The sequence below is a fragment of the Ursus americanus genome, chromosome 20 (assembly GCF_024610735.1).
Source record: "Ursus americanus isolate L20-20 chromosome 20, mUrsAme1.1.p, whole genome shotgun sequence".
NCBI lineage: Eukaryota > Metazoa > Chordata > Mammalia > Carnivora > Ursidae > Ursus > Ursus americanus.
In genome coordinates this window covers 28483185-28503204 of record NC_142146.1, presented here as the reverse complement: position 1 = coordinate 28503204, position 20020 = coordinate 28483185, and the positions used below count along the sequence as shown (strand labels likewise).

Below are 20020 nucleotides of genomic sequence, written 5' to 3'. Positions count from 1 at the left end.
GGGGCCCCGAGGCGGAAGTGTGCACCGACCCAAGTGGGCGGGGAAAGACGATCAGGCCTGAGCGGCCTGGCTTCCCTAACCTGACAGCCGCCATTTCGGAGCTAACTTCCCGGCCCTCTTTTAGCGACCTCGCGCCTCCAGGCCCAGGAGAACCTGTGCCCCCGGCGCCGTCTGGCACTACTGGCTTCATGGAACCGAGCTTCCCAGTGACGTCATACGCGGAGACTTCCGGTTCCCGCTCTTGAGGTTGTACTCTCACGTGCGGGCGTTTCCATCAGTGGCTCCTGCAGTCTTTTAATGGAAGGGCTGGTGCTCTGGGAGGAAAATGCAGGTGGGCTCTGCTGCAGTCCGGGTAGAGAGTTGTGAGGGTTGTGGTGGCGTGATGTATGAAGGCCTGTGTTTGACAACTAACATCAGACCTTTTGTGCACCTTTCTCCTATCCAGGACGCGTTTGTTCAACAACTATTGCAAGGTCCTGTAATTAGTTTAGGATGAGTTGACATGGCCTCTGTTCGCATAAGCTTTACAAGACATAAATAAATAACTGCTATGCCGGATAAGGTGCTGCAGGTAGGGCTAAAATTAGGGTGAATTGAGTTGAGCGCAAAATGCAAGGGGGTGCCCCAAAAGTCTGTAAGCAAGATAAATATATTTTAATGCAATATATTTAAAAATCAAAATGGATGCAAAAGACATCCTCGATTGACAAAATCTCATGGTTTTAAATAAAGACAGTGCCATGCTGAGCCATACTGGAGTGTGAGGCCAAAGGAAAAGCTAGTAACACATGCTGTGACTTCAGTTAGCCAGATAAGGAACGATATTCTTGTTACTGAACCACATAAGCAAGGACAAGAAGATGGAAAGAGCCTGTGGTTAGGGCGAAACTGGAGAGTTAAGTTCCTGCATGCTTATGAAGCAGTAATTTTCCTTACTGAAAACGATGCCAATTAAGATGGGACTCACCACAAGCCAAGGCCTAAAAAAAATTCCCAGAGTATGATTGTCAATAAAGAAAAACTGGATCCACATCATTGACCTTACACACTTCAGGTACCTGAGGCCCAGTGCTCTCTGATATATTACTTATGAGATTGAGGAGGGTATCATTTTTATAGCTTAGGACTTTTTATTTTGACCCTACACAGATATTCTGTGTTGCAAGTTGGTGACTGTTACCTATCTCAATATCGGAATCCACAGTAGTCTCTATTAGTATGTCAGTAATGGACTTTAACTCATTTTCTTTTAGAATCAAGAGCCTCCATCCCTATCCAGAGATTAAACTCCATGAAACCATTGCATTTGTGCCTTGTTAACAGATGGGGAAAGCAAAAGAGAATGAAAACACACTCAGCTAGCTGGTGCTGCCTGAGCATCTAGGTAAGAATTGAGATGCTAACACCTAAAATGTTCTGTTTAAAGAGCTGTTAATAACATTTGCTGTTGGTTTTCGGTGCTGGAAATGAGTTGGTCCCCAGTACACAGCATCAATTGAAACTGTGTTCTGTTGTTTTAAACAGAAAATTCTTCACACAGTCATCATGGGTATTCGAGGACTAATGAGTTTTGTGGAAGATCACAGTAATGAGTTCTTCACTGATTTGAAGTTGCGAGACACAAAAATTGTCATTGATGGCTATGCTCTCTTCCATCGTCTTTGCTTCAACTCAAACTTGGAACTCCGGTATGGAGGGGACTATGATTCTTTTGCAGATGTTGCACAAAAATTCTTTGAATCACTGTTTGCTTGTAATATCTGTCCATATGTTGTATTAGATGGAGGATGTGACATTTCTGATAAAAAGCTTAAAACGTTAAAGGATCGTGCTAGAGAGAAGATCCAGATGGCTCATTCCCTTTCTGTTGGTGGGGGTGGATATGTGTGTCCCTTACTCATCCGGGAAGTGTTCATACAGGTTTTGATCAAGCTACAGGTGTGTTTTGTCCAGTGCTTTTCAGAAGCTGATCGGGACATTATGACACTGGCTAATCATTGGAATTGCCCTGTGTTATCATCTGATAGTGACTTTTGCATCTTTGACCTAAAAACTGGGTTTTGCCCATTGAATAGCTTTCAGTGGAGAAATGTGAACACTATCAAAGGCACACAAGACTGCTATATCCCTGCCAAATGCTTTTCCCTTGATGCACTCTGCCATCACTTCAGTAATATGAATAAAACTCTACTACCTCTCTTTGCGGTGCTATGTGGAAATGATCATATTAATCTGCCCATCATCGAGACATTCTTAAGTAAAGTACGTCTTCCTCTTGGAGCTACCAGTTCTAAGGGGAGGAGACACCACCGAGTATTGGGACTTCTGAATTGGTTATCTCATTTTGCGAACCCTACCGAAGCACTCGATAATGTTCTGAAATATCTTCCAAAAAAGGATCGCGAAAATGTTAAGGAAATTCTCTGCTGTTCCATGGAAGAATACCAGCAATCTCAGGTGAAGCTGCAGGACTTTTTCCAGTATGGTACTTACACCTGTCCAGCCACCTTGAATCTGGATTTACCAGAATGGGTATTAGTGGCTCTGGCCAAAGGCCAGCTATCTCCTTTCATCAGTGATGCTTTGGTGCTAAGAAGGACCATTCTTCACACACAGGTGGAAAATATGCAGCAACCAAATGCCCACAGAGTATCTCTGCCCATCCGGCAGATCATCTATGGGCTTCTTTTGAATGCCTCTCCACGTCTGGAAAATATGTCCTGGAATGCATTGCCTTCTCAGCCTCTAGCTTTCAGTGAAGTGGAAAGGATTAATAAAAATATCAAAACATCGATTGTTAATGCAGTAGAACTGCCCAAGGAGCATTCTGACTTAAGCAAATTGACTGAGGTAAGTGTTTGTAACACTAATTTAATTTCTGTAAAGTAGTTTACAGGTTAAAAAGTGCTTTCATGCTTATTATCTCTCCTAATATAACCAAATGAGGTTGGTTGCTCTAGTCCCATTTCATAGCGGAGAAAACTAGGACTCAAAGTAGGTTACTGTGTATATGTCAGCCGGAGAGTTACAGTGCTAGGACTCGAACCCAGGTCTTTTAGCCCCAGATCTGCCATTTCTACTCTACTTCAGTAGTCTGTGTTATTTTGCAGTTATTACTACTACTCTGTTGATATTAGCTGTTAATAAATTGGGGTCATGTGCCTTTAGAAAAAAAGGAAAAGGAAAAAATTCTGAGCTGCAAAAAGAAGTGTGCCTTGAAGGTATTGATCATAGGCATAATGAATATCTTAGACTGCATCAGATTTCAATTAACAAGATTAATACTGACGCTTGCTTGGGTCTAATTTTTCATTTTTATCAATGAGGACCTTTTTTTAGGCTTTAGTTTTATGGCATCATGATGATTAGGTTGATACTGAAAATATGATTCTTAGCCTAATTCGGTGTTGTTTAAACCTGAATAACACTCAGACCAATCCACTTTTCAAGGTAAAAAAAAATGTATAGATCCCAGTGTTTATATTATTGTTTGATTATATAAATATATTAAAAATTACAAATAGAGGGGCACCTAGGTTACTCAGTTAAGCATCTGACTCTTGATGTCAAATTATAAATAGAGGGGCACCTAGATGACTCGGTCACCTAAGCATCAGATTCTTGATTTCAGCTCAGAGTCCTGAGATTGAGCCCCGAGAAGGGCCCTGCGCTGGGCGTGGAGCCTGCTCAAGATTCTCTCTCTGCCCCTCCCCCCTTACACCCTTGCTTGGGCTCACTCTCTCAAAAAAATTATAAATATGAAACTGCTTATGCTAACACAAATTTACAAATTAATTGCAGATGAACTTAAAATACCAATTGCAGTACCTATTGAGAGTTTTCTTAAATCCAACTAATATTCAGATTCATGAGACTCTCATACCCATTCCCACTCAAGCATGTAGGACAGCAACCATAGCTTCCCAGCAGGTTTGAATCAGGCTTTCCTTTCCTGTGGGAGTTTTTGCAACAGTCTACACCACTGATTCTCCACTGGGGTGATTTTGTCCCCCTACCTCCTACAGGGGACATTTGGCAATGTCTGGAGACACTTTCGATTATTACTACCTAGGTGGTTGGGGGAAGGAGGGATGTTGGTACTGGCATTTAGTGGGAAGGGGCCAAGCATGCTGCTAAACATCTTAAAATGCACTGGATAGCCCCCAGTGCATTATCTGGCCCCAAATGTAGTAATGCCAGTAGCTGGCCTACACTGCTGACCAAGGGACTAAACTCTTTAATCTCCCCATTAGTGCCAGCTCAGGCAGGAGGAAATGAAATCCATATCAGGTGGGTACCAGTGCCTCTTGGCTTTGAGGAATGACTGCTAACGGGAACAGTGTTTCTTCTGGGGGATGCTGAAATGTTCTGGAATTACTGATGGTTGCACAAGCTTATAAATACACTAAAATCACTTTAAAAGGGTGAATTTATAACATGTAAATTATATCTCAGTTAAAGAAAGAAAAAGTCTCACTGGCTTACTTCCCCCTCCTTTTTTATAACAATTCCATAAACATAGCTTCCAGGCTCCCTGCAAGGGCCATGCCTAATTATAGGTCACTGTGCTCAGGGACGCCCCATGATATGATGTCCCCATCTGGTGTTTACAGTTCATTTATAGTTCAAATGTAGATGCAGTTTTACAGGAGTCATTTTTACCATGCTAAGTAACACAGCTAACTTTATCACATTTCCAGGGTTATAAAAGTAGAAAGTTGAGCATAGGCCAAAATCCAAACAGAAGGGATTTATTAAAACTTTACCCATACCGATAAAATTGAAATTAGCAACATTCTAAATGATGGTGTTTGTTAAAATTACATTTCTCCTCACAACATAAATGGTGCTGTGATGGAGAGTTTTTAAAACTTTTTTTATGGCTTTATTGAGAAATGATGTACAGCGAAGTGCCCATATTTAAAGCGTGCGCTTTAATGAGTCTGATGTATGTTTGCATCTGTGAATCCATCTTGCAATTAAAATAATGAATGTATGCATCACTCCTAAAAGTTTCCCCTTGCCTCTTTGCAATTCATCCCTCCCTGAGTATGTACACATAGCAAAGTACACAGACGATTATACAGCTTGATGAATTTTCACCAACTCGACACTTCCATGTAAAGAATGCCCGGATGAAGACACCTTATCAGCACCCCAACAGCTTTTCTAATGTCTGGTTCAAGCACCCCGTCTCCCACCCCCTGTAAACACTATCCAGACGTGTAATAACATTGAATAGTTTTAACTTTTTATATCTTATAAAAATGGGATCATATAAATTCTCTCATCTGGCTTCTTTTAGTCAGCATGATGTTCGTGAGATTCACATCACTGTTGAGAAGCTGTAGATCATTTAGACCTCATTGCTGCGTGGGAATACACCACAGTTGATTTTTCCATTTTGCAGGTGACGGGCATTTGGGTAGTTTGCAGTTTTTGGCAATTATGAATAGTGCTATGAACATCATTCATTGAACACATCATTCATTGAAAATGTGGACACATTTCTGTTGCATATACCACTAGGAGTGGAATTTTAGTAAGAAGATAGGCGTGTGTTCAGTTAACAAGATATATTGCCAAATGGTCTTGCAAAGTGGTTTAACCAATTAGTATTCCCACCAGCAGCTTATGAGGGTTCCTCTTAATTTACACCCTTCCTGACACTTGTTTTTTATCCTTTAAAATTTTTTTTTAGCTATTCTGATGTTTATAGTGGCATCATTTTAGCCAATTTGGTGGGTGTTAATTTTGCATTTCTCTGATGACTTATTTGAACACCCTTTATGTGTCCATTGGCCATTTGTATATTCTGTTATATAATTTTCTGTTCAAAGCCTTTTGCCCATTTTTCTGTTGGCTTTTTATTTTTTTTTCTTTTTTTTTTTTTTTAAGATTTTATTTATTTATTCGACAGAGATAGAGACAGCCAGCGAGAGAGGGAACACAAGCAGGGGGAGTGGGAGAGAAAGAAGCAGGCTCATAGCGGAGGAGCCTGATGTGGGCCTCGATCCCATAACGCTGGGATCACGCCCTGAGCCGAAGGCAGACGCTTAACCGCTGTGCCACCCAGGCGCCCCTGGCTTTTTATTTCTATATATGGATCCTTTGTCAAATAACATGTAAACAGACTCTCACATTCTGTAGGTTGTCTTTTCACTCTAGTATGTTTTAATGAACAGAAGTTCTTAATATAGTCCAATTTAAATGTTTTATTATTTATGATTATCACTTCTGTGACCTACTTAGAAAATTATTGCCTACCTCAAGGTCATCACAGTTTTTTTGCCTTTCATATTTAGATCTATAATCTGTCTACAACTGATTTTTTTGTGTATGGTGTGACATAGGGATCAGGGCACGTTTTCCGTCATATGAAAATCCAGTTGAGTCAATGAGTGTAGCATGCTGATTATACTCCTTGCTAAATGGAGATGACAAGTGTAGTGTTCTCATCACTTACCTGTATTCAAAGTAGGGTGAAATTTTAGTTCACTTTCTGTGTGGTGAGATCTTTTGGTTTTCCCTTGGCATACACTCATCAATTCTGTGTTTAGCTCAATGTTGCTAACTCTAATTAGCACATGATAATTCTAAATGGTATCAGGTGCAAATGTGATTCCAAAGACAAATGCAGGTATACAAATAGAAATTTTGTGATAGTTATCTGTTCATTTTGAGGTGGTAATAATACTTTATCTGCCTTGTGCCAGCTGTTGTAATAGAAACTGTACTTATTTAATTCCCACAGTAACAACATAGGGTAGGGTTTCCATTTTGGTTATGTTAGTTGCAGTGGATAGAGCTCCACTCAAGTTAACCAATGAGAAGTTAATCATAAGGAAAGGTGGAAGTGGATTATTCTTTGGGAGTAAGGCAGTGCCAAAACCAGCCTCTCTCTGGGTGTCTCTGCTTCTCTGTAGGATTTTCTTCTCCAGGTTTGTGCTTTCCTTCCCCTCGGGGTATAGGAAAGGAGTTGTCACATGGGGTAAAACCTAACCAGATTTAAGGGCTGGGAATACAGTAGTTCCTCTTTTGGAAGGGGCTGAGAACTGGTGGATTACATGAAACATCTTGTGTAATTCATTATAATGCCCATTTACAGATAGTCAAACTGACTGTAGAAAAGCTCAGAAACTTGTCCAATGCAGTACAGTTAGTAAGAGACAGAACACCTCTGAAGTCAAAGCCCAAACTCTGCTTTATTTCCTTAGCTTTACTTGGTGTGTTTTCCTACCAGCTGAGATCATAAAGAAGAGTTTTTGTTTTACTTTAAGTACTTAATTGCTATTCCCCATGGGAGTGATTGATTATACTGTAAAGCATTTTGTGTATTTCTAGTTTATCAGTATCAAAATTTTAAAACCAGTGATTATAAATCATTATATTTAATACTCTCATGCCTCAGTGATGAAACGTTTTGTCAACTATGATGTGTTTTATTTCAGGTTAACATGTCCATTCCCAGCTGTCAACACACTGATTGACTACAAACTAGGTTTTAGATGCTGAGCAATGTTTCATCCTTTCAGAAAGTTAAGAAAGAAATCCTTTTCTGGCTGCATGTAGACACTAGGAATACAACTGCTTTTTCTCAAAGTTTGATCGTAAAGTTCTTCTGAAGGTGCCCTTTTAATAGTCCTAATTTCCTTATTTGTAGAAGTATGTGACCTAGAAGGTCCCTTACGGTTCCTGAGATTCATTAAGGCAAAGTTATTTCAAGAAGCCTGAAACCTCATAGCTGCTAACTTCAAACTTTTATTTGAAGTGCACTCTAAAGCGTGGAGTAAAAGTGAGTGTGGTGTGTTATTGTAAGGACAGTGCAGGTAATCCTTAAATACTCCTATCCCCCTTGAATATATCTCTCACCTACAAGCAGCTACCTTGGAACAATCCATGTGGGGAAATAGAAAGATAATAAAACGTTCACCCGGGTAGGGACATGAGACAGGACCCATACAAACAGAAACTTGTATGATATGCCACAAAGGGTGCATATAATCTAAGTGTGCCTTCTAGAGGTGATCGGTAATGGTATCATGAAGAAGGTGGGGCCTCAATAGTCACTGGCAAGTTAAGAGTAGGGTTAAGTATAGATCTTTGTTTCTCAAAGCAGAATAGTTAAAATGCAGATAGCTTCCTGGGTTCCTCTCAAACTTACTGAATCAAAATTTAGGGGGTGGGACCTGAGAATTGAATCTTTTAAGAAGCTTCCCAAGTGATATATCCACTGAAGATGTTCACCAGCTTACATGGAGGATGGAATGATATGAGCAAGGGCTGTGTAGCGGGGTAGACAATATATCCATTCAACCATATTTATTAAGCACAGTGTTTTAAATGCTTTGAATGTGGCTAATTTCTTTCCACAGTAAGATAAGAAACTGACAGAGCAATTCATTTGTATTAAAGTCTCTTCATACTAGAGAAAAAAAGAAAAGACATTCCCCAAAGTAACTTGCAGAATGTTTGGTATGTATTTTCAGCTCTCCTTGGCCAAACGGCAGATACTTCTATTAGAAACCCTGAAGGTGAAACAGACCATCCTGGAACGAATCCCTTCTTCATTGAAGCTGCCCATTTCTGTCAGTTGCTACTGGTTGCAGCACACAGAGTCCAAGGCAAAGCTACATCACCTCCAGGCCTTACTGCTAGGGATGCTGATGGGGCCCTTGCATGCCATAATAACTAGCCCTGGTAGGTATCTGGAAATTCCAGGAGTATATATCTGTATGTTACTTGCATATAATCACAAGTTTCAACAAACGAAAAAATATTCTTGGATTATTTACTCCAAGTTATATCCAGAACTTAGGAACGGAGGCACTAGAGTATCATTCATTCATTGGCAAATGTTTTTTGAGCACTTGTGTGAGCGTGAGGCTCTGTGCTGCAGAGCTTGACTACAATGGCACAGCAGTGAGGATGTGCTGATATTGCTTAATCCCACCTGCTCTGTGGCACCTAATGCTTTCATCTATGAAGTGTGCCGGTTACATTCTGTATTCCGTGTACCCTGGCCTTATCAATATAGTGGCAACATCATCATTAGAAACGGATTTAAAATTGTCCACTGGTGAAGCTTCTGAATACCTACAACCATAATAAACATTCATGCTTGTGCTGTTTTTTTTACTTTCTCTCCACTGTAAGTTTCAATTAGTGTGTTAGTGATGGCAGAAATAATAACTCTTCTATTATAGAAACACACTTTAAGGCAGTTTCAGCTGCGTTTAAGTATCAGGTGAAATAAATGATGCACTGGAGCACTTCAGTTCTCCAGTGGAAGCTTATGAATGCTGGAACACTTTATCTAAACACGTATAATCATTATCACACTCCAGCACAGTGCTAATATCTAATCTAATGGCTGCTAGTCACGTGTGGCTATTTAAATTAAAACTTCAGCTTCTCCTTGACACTAGGCACATTTCAAGTGCTCAGCAGCCACCTATGGCTAGAGGCTGAATTGGACAGCACAGATACAGAACATTTCCATCATTGCTGAAAGTTCTGGTGGATAGTGCTACTCTGGAGTTTACTTTTTTAAAGTAAGTTAAACGAGAGTGAACCAGTATAGATGCCAGTACACCCCAAGTGTGAGAGTAGTTGTCAGAAGGGACTGTTGTTCTAGGACAGCCAACTTAATGCAAAACAAGTTAAGGCCCACTATTAAGACATAAGTTTAGGGAATTTTCTCTCACTGAATAATTGTAGTTTAAGACCATTCTCAGGGCACAAGCCTGTGGTTTTTACCGGAGTCCAACAGAAGGGGCACGTCAAGGGTCTGTTTGTTTTCTTTTAGGAATTATGGACCCCGCACCCAGGCAGGCTCAGTGCCTTGCTGCTCGCTAATTGGTAAAAGGTGGGCCTCCTTTTTATTACTTTCAAGTTGGTCCAGTGTCATTTTGCACGCCCCTGCATAAGCAAACGTACAGAAGCTTACAGTTGAACACGCGCAGCACTGTTCATTTCCTAGGGTTGTTGCTTCTTGCCTGTTATCCTCTACTGTGTGAAGGAGAGGATGACCATATTCTCCTTGAGTCATGCTTTTGTTTTCCTCCCACAAAGCGGAAGTTAAAGTATGCTTAGAACACAGAGGCTGTGTAAGTGCACTATAGCATAGGGGCCTCCATGGAAGGAAACTTAGTGAACAAGAACAGTGAAGAGAATGATATTTAATAGTAATTTGTATTTTTCAGAGAGACAGATTTACGGTTTGGGGAGTTCAGATGCAGATGTGTTTAAGGTCAGGTAGTAAACCAGTGGAAGAGATATTAATTTAAGGAAAAAAATAAATAATTTGGGGTTGAATAAAGTTAGGTTGTCATTAAAAAGGCATTTCAGTATAAATATTTCAATTTATACAGCAAGGCTTTTACATTGACGTTAAAATAGTAAAGAGCCAGAAGAGAAAAGCATTTTGGTTATTTAAACTAATTTTTTTTTCTTCATGGAATTCAAAGTTCTGTATATAGGGAAAATTACAAGCTATACAGTGTTTTTGGAAATACTGCCCTTGGGTTGTTTCTTTGTCTAGATAAGGAAGATCTGCAGGAGGATGGTGCTAGGATGTTGTATGAAGAGTTCCAGAGAGTGAAGGAGCAGACGCGGCCGGGCACGAGACTGGACTTAGACACAGCTCACATCTTCTGTCAGTGGCAGTGCTGTCTGCAGATGGGGATGTATCTCAATCAGCTGCTGTCCACTCCTCTCCCGGAACCAGACCTAACTCGGTAAGCACCACGGGAAACTAGTTCAGATGGCTGCACACAGAAGTAAATACTTTTATTTATACTTAAAGCACATAAGTTATGTTTAAAAAATTAATCTTAGTATAACTGGATCACTATTATAGCTGAAGAGCTGGAAACAGGAGAAATATTCATTTTTTTTCATATTCCCAAAAAGTTTCCATAATTAGATCAAAGATTAAAAAGCCAGCCCCTTCAAGTAAAGAAAGAGGCAGTTGGTAGGCTATAACTCATTCCTTCATTTCTCTCAGGTCTTTGTTCAAATATCACTTTATAAAGGCTTTTTCTGATTACCCTTCTGGAATATTATTCTCTACTTCCCGTCACTCTAGTCCTTTTTCTCTTTTGGATTTTTGTAAATTGCATTTCTTAACCACTTGGCATACTGTTCACATATTGTTCAAATATTAAATGCCTATTCTGTGCTAGAGTGTAGTGAACAAAACATTTTTTTTTTTAAAATCTCTGTTGTCATGGAGTTTTTATTATAGTGAGATGACTATTAGACACTTCCGTGACCTTTATCTAGGGTTTTTGTTTTGCCAGGTAAGTATGAAGAAGGGAGGGGCAGCCTGTATGCCAGGAAGTGATTATGTTGGACTATGGAGTTAAAGCTGAGTAAGAAAGAAAGGATATCAGTAGGGTGTGAGCCAGTGAAAAAGTGTTACATTCAGTGGATTGGGACATCCTGGTGATTGTCCATCCAGGAGATCCCAGAGGGAGGGAGGATAAAGGGGAGATTTCTTAGCAAATGGAGCTGAGACTATAGATATGCTTTGTCTCTCCCCACTTGAATGTAAGCTCTGTGAGGACAGGGAGTTAGCTATTTTATTTATTTTTGTAGCCGCAGTGCCTAACATAGTAAGTACTCAAATATTTGTCCAATAAATGAGTGATATGAATGGGGGCATATAAAATATGCTGGTGTGACTTTAAATGTTTTAAGGTATAAAACTTCCTAAGCAGTAAATAGTGTTACTGTATCCCTGGGCCTACTATCTGAGCTAACCCTTGAACCTTCTACCAATGAGATTAATTGGCCTTTGACCTATGGATTCTTTATGCCTTTCCTTAAACAATTTAGGTCATTCTTGACTGGATCCTCTCTAGTTACCACAGATCCTTTTACAACAGAACAGAGAAAAACAAGACCAAACAGTTCTCTTCATAATGATTTCAGCAGGACTGTTCCTGCATCTCAGCATTACTAGAGCTTATTAAATGATCTTACACTGATTAAATGATGGTTCTAGATCAGTTCCTAAGGCACCAGTTGGTCAACTCTGACATCAAGTTATATATTAAATTTGTGGCTTCCAGTTCATCCCATCTCATATTTCTGAAGTAGGTTCTCAGTGCAAGTGAATCAGTGAACTTACAAATGATGCCACTAAATTTTCTCATATTTCAACAGACTGCCTGTTTGGTTTATCAGACATTTTTAATTCCTTTTCTTTGAAGTATTACGAGGCCTTCTCAACTTTTGGCTAGTTGCAGAACCAGCAGGCATCTATCGTTTGTTGATAAAAAGTTTTTAAATATCACCAGCCAAGTTTGTAATAACAACTCCATTCCTTCCTTTAAGGAACAGATTTTTTTAAAAGTAATTTTAGTAATAATTTGATAGAAGCAAAAAGAGCTCTCAGTGTTTAGCTGCATTTGTTGAAGGCATGTTAATGACTATTGTCTCTGCCACTGAACCTATGCTTTACCAACACTCTTTTCTCTCCCATTGAACAGACTATATAGTGGAAGCCTGGTGCATGGACTATGCCGACAACTGCTAACATCAGCTTCTGTAGAAAGCCTCCTGCGCATGTGCCCTGAGGCAAAGCAGCTATACGACCATCTGTTCAATGCCACAAGGTCATATGCCCCTGCTGAATTATTCCTACCAAAGGGTAAATCAAATTCAAAAAAAAGAAGGCAAAAGAAACATGGTACCAGCTGGTCAAAGAACAGAGTGGGAACCACCTCAGACGCTAGATGCTGGTATGAGGGAAGCAATCGTTTTGGGCTATTAATGGTTGAAAACTTGGAGGAACAAATTGAGGTCTCAGAATTTGAATAAACTTAGTCTGCAATCAGATGTATAATTCTTAAAACTTTTGTTACCTCTCTTGAAATGATTAACTGTTTTATTTAGAATCTATTAGGGAATAAACATTGTAAGAGGCAACCTTTGAATCCCAAGGTATTTTTTGTATTCTGCTTTTAATAAATACAACCTGATTTAAGAAACTTCTGTATTTTCTTAAACACTTGTGAAAGCATGTTTGTACTTCTTATGTTCCATTTCAGGAATAACCTTTCCACTATAACAATTCAGCCAGCTATGTTTCCAAAAAAAAAAAACCAGAAGTCCTACTTCAATTATTTCCTATAAGCAGAAGCTGTGTTACTATTTCAAAACATTTTTTCTTCTCAACTGTTTCCTCTTCATCCTTTATTCTGACAGGTCTGAGGCCTTGGAAGAGAAAAGTGAGGGTGTCAGACAGAAAGTAAACACCTTTAAGTACTAGGAAAAATGAGACCATGGCAGGCTTAGGAACACTTTACATGCTCCAGGATTTAAAACAGAAGTTAAAACTGTAATGGCTGAAACAAATTAAGAAATAGCATCCTGAGCTCCTAGATCTAGAAGAGAAGGAGGAAACACTATGAAGAAATTAAAAGATTAGTGATAATATGCAGCAATACCAGAATCTTAGGCCATTTTTTCTACTGCAGGTATTGACCTATTAATGGAATATGAAATTAATGAGTCATAACCAGCATTTAAGAGGAAATCATCAGACATGCGTATCATATATTAAATGATTATGCAAAATGTATTTCTTACTGTGGATTGCAGTCAAAAGACTTTGAAAGGCACTACTCTGGAACATACTAGAGGCTGCTAAAATTATAAGTACCAACAGAATTGTGAAGGTGCTGGTCAGTTCCAAATAAAGAACCTGAAAGTAAGCAAGTGGAATGAATCTAATTGGGCAAGATCTAGAGATCTGAAGGTAGACTCCCAACCTTTATTTTATTTGCATGCATACAAATTGTGGTCTTCCTTTCTTCTGTACTCTCTCACTGGTATATTTCATCAGTGAGAACCCTAAACATGGTTTTAAGCAACTATTTTGAATAGGCCTATGTTCAGTTCCTAACATCTGGCAAACAAGTCTTTCCATTTTCCTAGGGAGAACCATACTCTTAGGGGAGTAAGCCCAGCGTCGACCAGTGTTACATACACACCTTCCAAGTGTTGACTGGCAAAAACCCAATCTTATTTGTTCCTAAAGTTTTCAGCCCTAAAGAAAGGCTTTTGTTTCAAATAAAGAGTTTGTGAAATAAGGAAATTTTTGTTTATTTTAGGAGGAGTGCATGGGGCTCTGTACTAAAGTTCTTTTTATGTCTCTAAAGAGATGGTTATTCACAGAAGAAATCAAAAACAGTCCTATGCTCTATTTTTGATATGTGTTTTTTCAGCAAATAGATCTAACAGGGACTACAACCACATTAAGTCCTTCGTTGTATCAAAATTCTTTTTCTTGATTCCTACACAGTTGGGGGCCAATCTGGAAATTTCAGTATGAATGTCCTATTTCCTGGCTTTACCATTAACACTGCTTTTGCAAACCACCAACCTTGCATGAAAGAACACTTCTATTTCCACTCTGGCAAATAACTGGTTTGGTAGGCACCAAACTGAAGAGTGTATGGGCTACAGAGTTTAATTAAAAGTCAACTTTAATTATATCACTCATCTTTTTCTTTCATTAAAAGTTGTTTTTCAAGCAAAGGGGCCCTCCTTCAGTAGACATTGAAGTCAGGTTCCCTTCTCTAACCATTGCAATCAGGGCCATTTACTTGAAATTACCAGCCTTGCAGTGAAGGAGTTAAAATCTAATAATGTCCATTAACTCTTACTCTTCGAGAATTAAGGAGTTACCCCACCCCATTATGGATCTTCTCCTGGATGTATAAATGAGATCATAAGCACTCCACAAGGTATCTGAGGGGTTTGCCAAAGAAATATGACAGAGTACCTGATCCCCAAAGTCCTACTTATATAAGCTGGTTGGAGGAGACAACACACAATGAAATAACACGAACATTTTATGAAGCAATCTGTCAGCCACAAAATGGAAAAGTGCAGACTGAATGCTACAATAAAGAGACAGCAGTCACAAGGTTGAGGAGAGGTTAAATCACAAGATTCTCAGATTTGGCTTTGAGCTTGGCTTTAAGAGACAGGGATGTAATTCAGATGAGCTACAGGGAGAATGGAAAGACCTCCATAGAAGAAGAATGTTATACATTCCATATTCTTTTTTTTTTCACTTTTTTTTTTAAAGATTTTATTTACTTATTCGACAGAGATAGAGACAGCCAGCGAGAGAGGGAACACAAGCAGGGGGAGTGGGAGAGGAAGAAGCAGGCTCCCAGCAGAGGAGCCTGATGTGGGGCTCAATCCCATAACGCCGGGATCACGCCCTGAGCCGAAGGCAGACGCTTAACCGCTGTGCCACCCAGGCGCCCCTACATTCCATATTCTATTTGGAAAATTTGTTTCCTGTTTTTAATCAAGTCTTTAGGTCTTGCTCTTTCTGATTCAATTCTAGCTAAGGAAAGCCCACCTGAGGCTTTGCAAATATAAGTCTTCAATTAGCAGTTTAAGTACCAAAGGGACTCTGGACAGTTTTTTTAAATGAATACATTGGGGTACCTGGGTGGTTCAGTTGGTTAAGCGTCTGCCTTCAGCTCGGGTCAGGATTCCGGGGTCCTGGGGTCAAGCCCCACATTGGGCTCCCTGCTCAACAGGGAGTCTCTCTCTCTGTGTGTGTGTGCTCACTATTTGAGAGAGAGGGAGTGAGAGCGTGAGCTCTCTCTCAAAATCTTTAAATAAAATGAATAAATTTTAGTAATAAGCTGAAGAGAGAAAACAACACTAATATAATCATGTTCTATCTAGCTGTGATAAAATTATACTTGCACTTTATTTGCACAACCTCTTTTTGAGATAGCTAAACCTAGAAAGCTTAATGTATGCTAATATCCTGTAACCATAAACTCTAAAGGCTTTTCAAGATGAGTGATCATGACAAAAAAAAATTCGAATTGGTTTTAGTATTTAAGTTTAGATTTCTAATTCAAATTAATTAAAATTTTAGAAGATAAAGACCTTTCGGGACACCTGGGTGGCTCAGTCAGTTAAGCATCTGCCTTCAGCTCAGGTCATGATCCCAGGGTCCCGGGATCTATAATCCTAAGGAGATCAAAGGAACTTTTCCCCCTTCATGAGCTTTCCAGAGTTCACTGGGTACCACCCTCTAGCACATGTTATTTGGCCAGCTGGCACTCCATGAACCCAAAAAGCAGCCCCTGGAAAGCACTCACCCCCCAAGACGAGGAGAAACAATTTCACTTCTGTAAAAGGACAACTCTCACTAGTACCTGACTCCAAACATAGTAGCCTTGTATTTTTTAGTGAGGTGGAAATAGGGTATTCAGTATATATCACATTAATGTCTTTATACACTGATGCATTTCAGTCAAGACAGCTGAAAATGATTCTGTACCTTGTATCAATTTGAAATTAAATACTACTTATTTTGGGAAGATGTATTAAAAAGATGCCTCCCCACTTTCAGCAACAGCTTTCTGAACCATACATGGTAAGCTGCTTTGGCATTTCTTTCCAGGTCTGAAATTCGCTACAATTCAAGTTATCCAACTATAAAAATTCTTTTTTTTTTTTTTTAAAGATTTTATTTATTTATTTGACAGAGAGAGACAGCCGGAGAGAGAGGGAACACAAGCAGGGAGAGTAGGAGAGTTCTTGAAGCAGGCTCCCAGCGGAAGAGCCTTATGTGGGGCTCGATCCCATAACGCTGGGATCACGCCCTGAGCCGAAGGCAGACGCTTAACGACTGAGCCACCCAGGCGCCCCCAACTATAAAAATTCTAAGATGAGGACCTCATGCTGAGGAAGAATGTTTTTAAATTCAAAGGCATGACCGTGCCAGGCCATGTACCAGTCTGTTAAAAAATGGGAGAAACAGATGAATGAGGTAATACATGGAAAAGTATTTCCAGCTTTTCAGGGAGAACAATCAAATTACACACGAACATGCTGCAATGCACATGCAATCACTTTTATTCCTAACTAGTTTTGATAACATTTTAATATCTGGTTAAAATAGCAAAATCTTGGGGCACCTGGGTGGCACAGCGGTTAAGCGTCTGCCTTCGGCTCAGGGCGTGATCCCGGCGTTATGGGATCGAGCCCCACATCAGGCTCCTCTGCTGGGAGCCTGCTTCTTCCTCTCCCACTCCCCCTGCTTGTGTTCCCTCTCTCACTGGCTGTCTCTATCTCTGTCGAATAAATAAATAAAATCTTTAGGGGCGCCTGGGTGACACAGCGGTTAAGCGTCTGCCTTCGGCTCAGGGCGTGATCCCAGCGTTATGGGATCGAGCCCCACATCAGGCTCTTCCGCTATGAGCCTGCTTCTTCCTCTCCCACTCCCCCTGCTTGTGTTCCCTCTCTCACTGGCTGTTTCTATCTCTGTCGAATAAATAATAAAATCTTTTTAAAAATAAATAAATAAAATAAAATCTAAAAAAAAAAAAAAATAGCAAAATCTTTCAATATTTATATATTTGTGTGTATACATATGTGTTCATATATATGCACACACATATACATGTATACATACGTATTTTAAATAATTTTCTCATTATGACTTTGGAGACACTTGGGAGATTTCGGTGTACAATGTAACTCATTCTCATCAGGATGAGGAAACACCTAGGAATGTTTTCTTTAAAAAAAAAAAAAAGCTGATCACAATGTATCAACGTTGGGTTTTTGATCATTTAGAAGACTGAATCATTTGTGAAAAAAATTATGCCATCATGTGAGCTAGCATACAAGATTAGGAAAACTTTTCTGCTGTGTTTTTTAATATAACTGGTGCTTTTGGAGGATTAACTGTTTCTCCTTGGATATATGTCTGAAGCCTAGGTTAAAGCCTTTGGGTGTTAAGGTTATAAAGTGTTTTCCTCTTCCTCTACTTAAAAACATGTCCAATGAGTATGTTGTACTATTTTATGATCAGAGAGAGGTAGTAGCTGATACCTCTAGGAAGGAAACGGCATCAAGAGAGCAAGCTTCTGATGTTCCCTTCTCTTGTCCCAAGAAACTATGGAAAATAAGAAGTAGAAAGGATGGGTTGGGGGCCTTTATTGTTGAAATCTGAGAATGGTGACATCCATAAGCCCAAGTTTCCAATCACAAAGTACATAGCCCCTCAAGCTCTCTGATGTATCCAAACTGGTTTTGTTGTTTTTTTTTTTTAAAGATTTCATTTATTTGAGATCGACCAAGAGCAAGCGAGCGTGGAGGGAGGGGCAGAGGAAGAGAGAGAGAGAGAGAATCTCAAGCAGACTCCACACTGAGCGTGGAGCCTGACGTGGGGCTCAATCTCACAATCCTGAGATCAGGACCTGAGCCGAAACCAAGAGAGAACGCTCATCTGCCTTGAGCCGCATGGGCACCCTGCGAACTGTTTTTTAAAAGACAAACTAAAGAAACTGACCCTATTATAATAATAACCATAATCTATTTTGTGAAGTGGTAAGTCTGACAGCCAAGGGTGGACTGTCAGAGAAATCTACTAAGAAATATTATCATATTTTACCTTAGAAATATGATAAATACTATGCAAATGCATTTTGGTTTGGAACATTCTGTTCTGAGAAAACAGAAGAGTGCATTTTCCCCTAAGACTGTGCTGCTAGGATATTTTGGTTTCTACTATTACTAAACTTTGTCTTCCCTAAGGAGGATAATATAAAAAAGCCTACTCAAATTAAGCTGGTTCTGTGTTTGTATTAGGAAGAAACAACCAATGAGAGGGAAGCCCCCACTTCTCTTGTACACGTGTGTGATGAGGAGCACAACTCAGATGGGACAACAGATCAGAACACTCTACCCACTGATTATAAGAACAAGGAGCCCTGGTGTTGAGCTGGGACTGGTAACAGCTGGCATGTCCTCCCTATTGATGATATGTCCTAGGAACAGACTGACTCTCTGGGTTCCTCCATATAGGAGCCTTAGTGCAGACTTAGAGGAGTCACTGACATTAAATCTGGGGTCAAGTTCATCCATCCCAGATAACATCCTGTTGGGAGATTGGAAGGTAGAGAAAATTGATGCCACTTCCTTTTCTAGTCCACTGAATGCTGTGCATAGGCCTATTTTCCACTTTTTGAGTATCTATATGAGCAAGCAACCTTTATTCTGTAAAAGGCCAGAAGGTAAATACTTTAGGTTAGTGAGTCATATGGGCTCTGTTAGAACTACTCACTTCTGTTGTAGCATTAAGCAGTGAAAAGTAATACATAAATGAATGTACATAACTGTGTTTCAATACAACTTCATTTACAAGTCCAGCAGAAGACTGATTCAGTCTGTCAACCCCAAAACTAAATCAACAGCCCATGTGGGTGATTCAGGGAAGTAGTAAAATAAACTGTTTCACTAATCTGCAACACATCTAGCTAATTCATGGGCCATCCAGACCTACTCCATATATAAAGAGAGCCATAAATTATATTGCAATCCTATTGTATACCCATATTGATGAATGTGAGAAACATGAAAACATATTCATTTGTAACTCCCTAAAATTGATTTATGAATGCATAAATTTAAAGTTTGTCATGTCTTTCCTATCAAGCAATCATTTTTTACAATCATCTATTTGGTTGGGGCCTGCTATAAATGGCTCCCATGATAATATTTTGGAAGACTCACATAGCTGTTTCATATTATGCTTTTTCTGATGCAGACATGAGATAAAAGAGCACATGGTAAAGGCATTTCAGTATTTTCTTTATGACCATAAGATGGCACCAAATTGTTACTCCTCAACTAACAAGCACTTTGGCATACTTATCATAAGGAAGGCCTTAATAGAAAATTGTTTTTAATATAGTTGAGTGGATCAGCATTTAAAAAAGAGAGCAAGCTGTATTTAAAAACACATTTTGGGGCACCTGGGTGGCTCAGTCATTAAGCGTCTGCCTTTGGCTCAGGGCGTGATCCTGGGGTTCTGGGATCGAGCCCCACATCGGGCTCCTCCGCTGGGAGCCTGCTTCTTCCTCTCCTACTCCCCCTGCTGTGTTCCCTCTCTCGCTGGCTGTCTCTCTCTCTCAATAAATAAAATCTTTAAAAAAATAAAAAATAAAAAAAATAAATAAAA

General features: G+C 39.6%; 2 protein-coding genes across 6 annotated transcripts in view; one reads left to right on the top strand and one right to left on the bottom strand.

Moving 5' to 3' along the window:
- Positions 1–24: 24 nt before the first annotated feature.
- On the top strand, positions 25–10679 carry ASTE1 (asteroid structure-specific endonuclease 1). Of its 2 annotated transcripts, XM_045791755.2 has the most exons (6): positions 26–331; positions 1254–1384; positions 1525–2850; positions 8490–8700; positions 9809–9868; positions 10544–10679. In XM_045791755.2, the coding sequence occupies exons 3-5, from the start codon at positions 1546–1548 to the stop codon at positions 9856–9858; spliced, it is 1566 nt and encodes a 521-aa protein (XP_045647711.2). In that variant the 5' UTR covers positions 26–331; positions 1254–1384; positions 1525–1545; the 3' UTR covers positions 9859–9868; positions 10544–10679. The 2 variants fall into 2 exon arrangements, with proteins under 2 accessions (XP_045647712.2, XP_045647711.2); XM_045791756.2 differs by lacking the exons at positions 8490–8700; positions 9809–9868; positions 10544–10679 and adding an exon at positions 7452–8480 and having other exon boundaries at positions 25–331.
- Positions 10167–20020, bottom strand: part of ATP2C1 (ATPase secretory pathway Ca2+ transporting 1) — a 166610-nt gene continuing 156756 nt past the window's right edge. For 3 of the 4 annotated variants that reach the window (XM_045791741.2, XM_045791745.2, XM_045791744.2), the window contains one exon: positions 10167–10731. In XM_045791741.2, coding sequence (XP_045647697.1) covers positions 10636–10731 — 96 coding nt within the window. In that variant the 3' untranslated portion in view covers positions 10167–10635. Of the gene's footprint in view, positions 10770–20020 lie in introns of all 4 variants that reach the window. The other variant, XM_045791743.2, reaches the window with a different exon arrangement.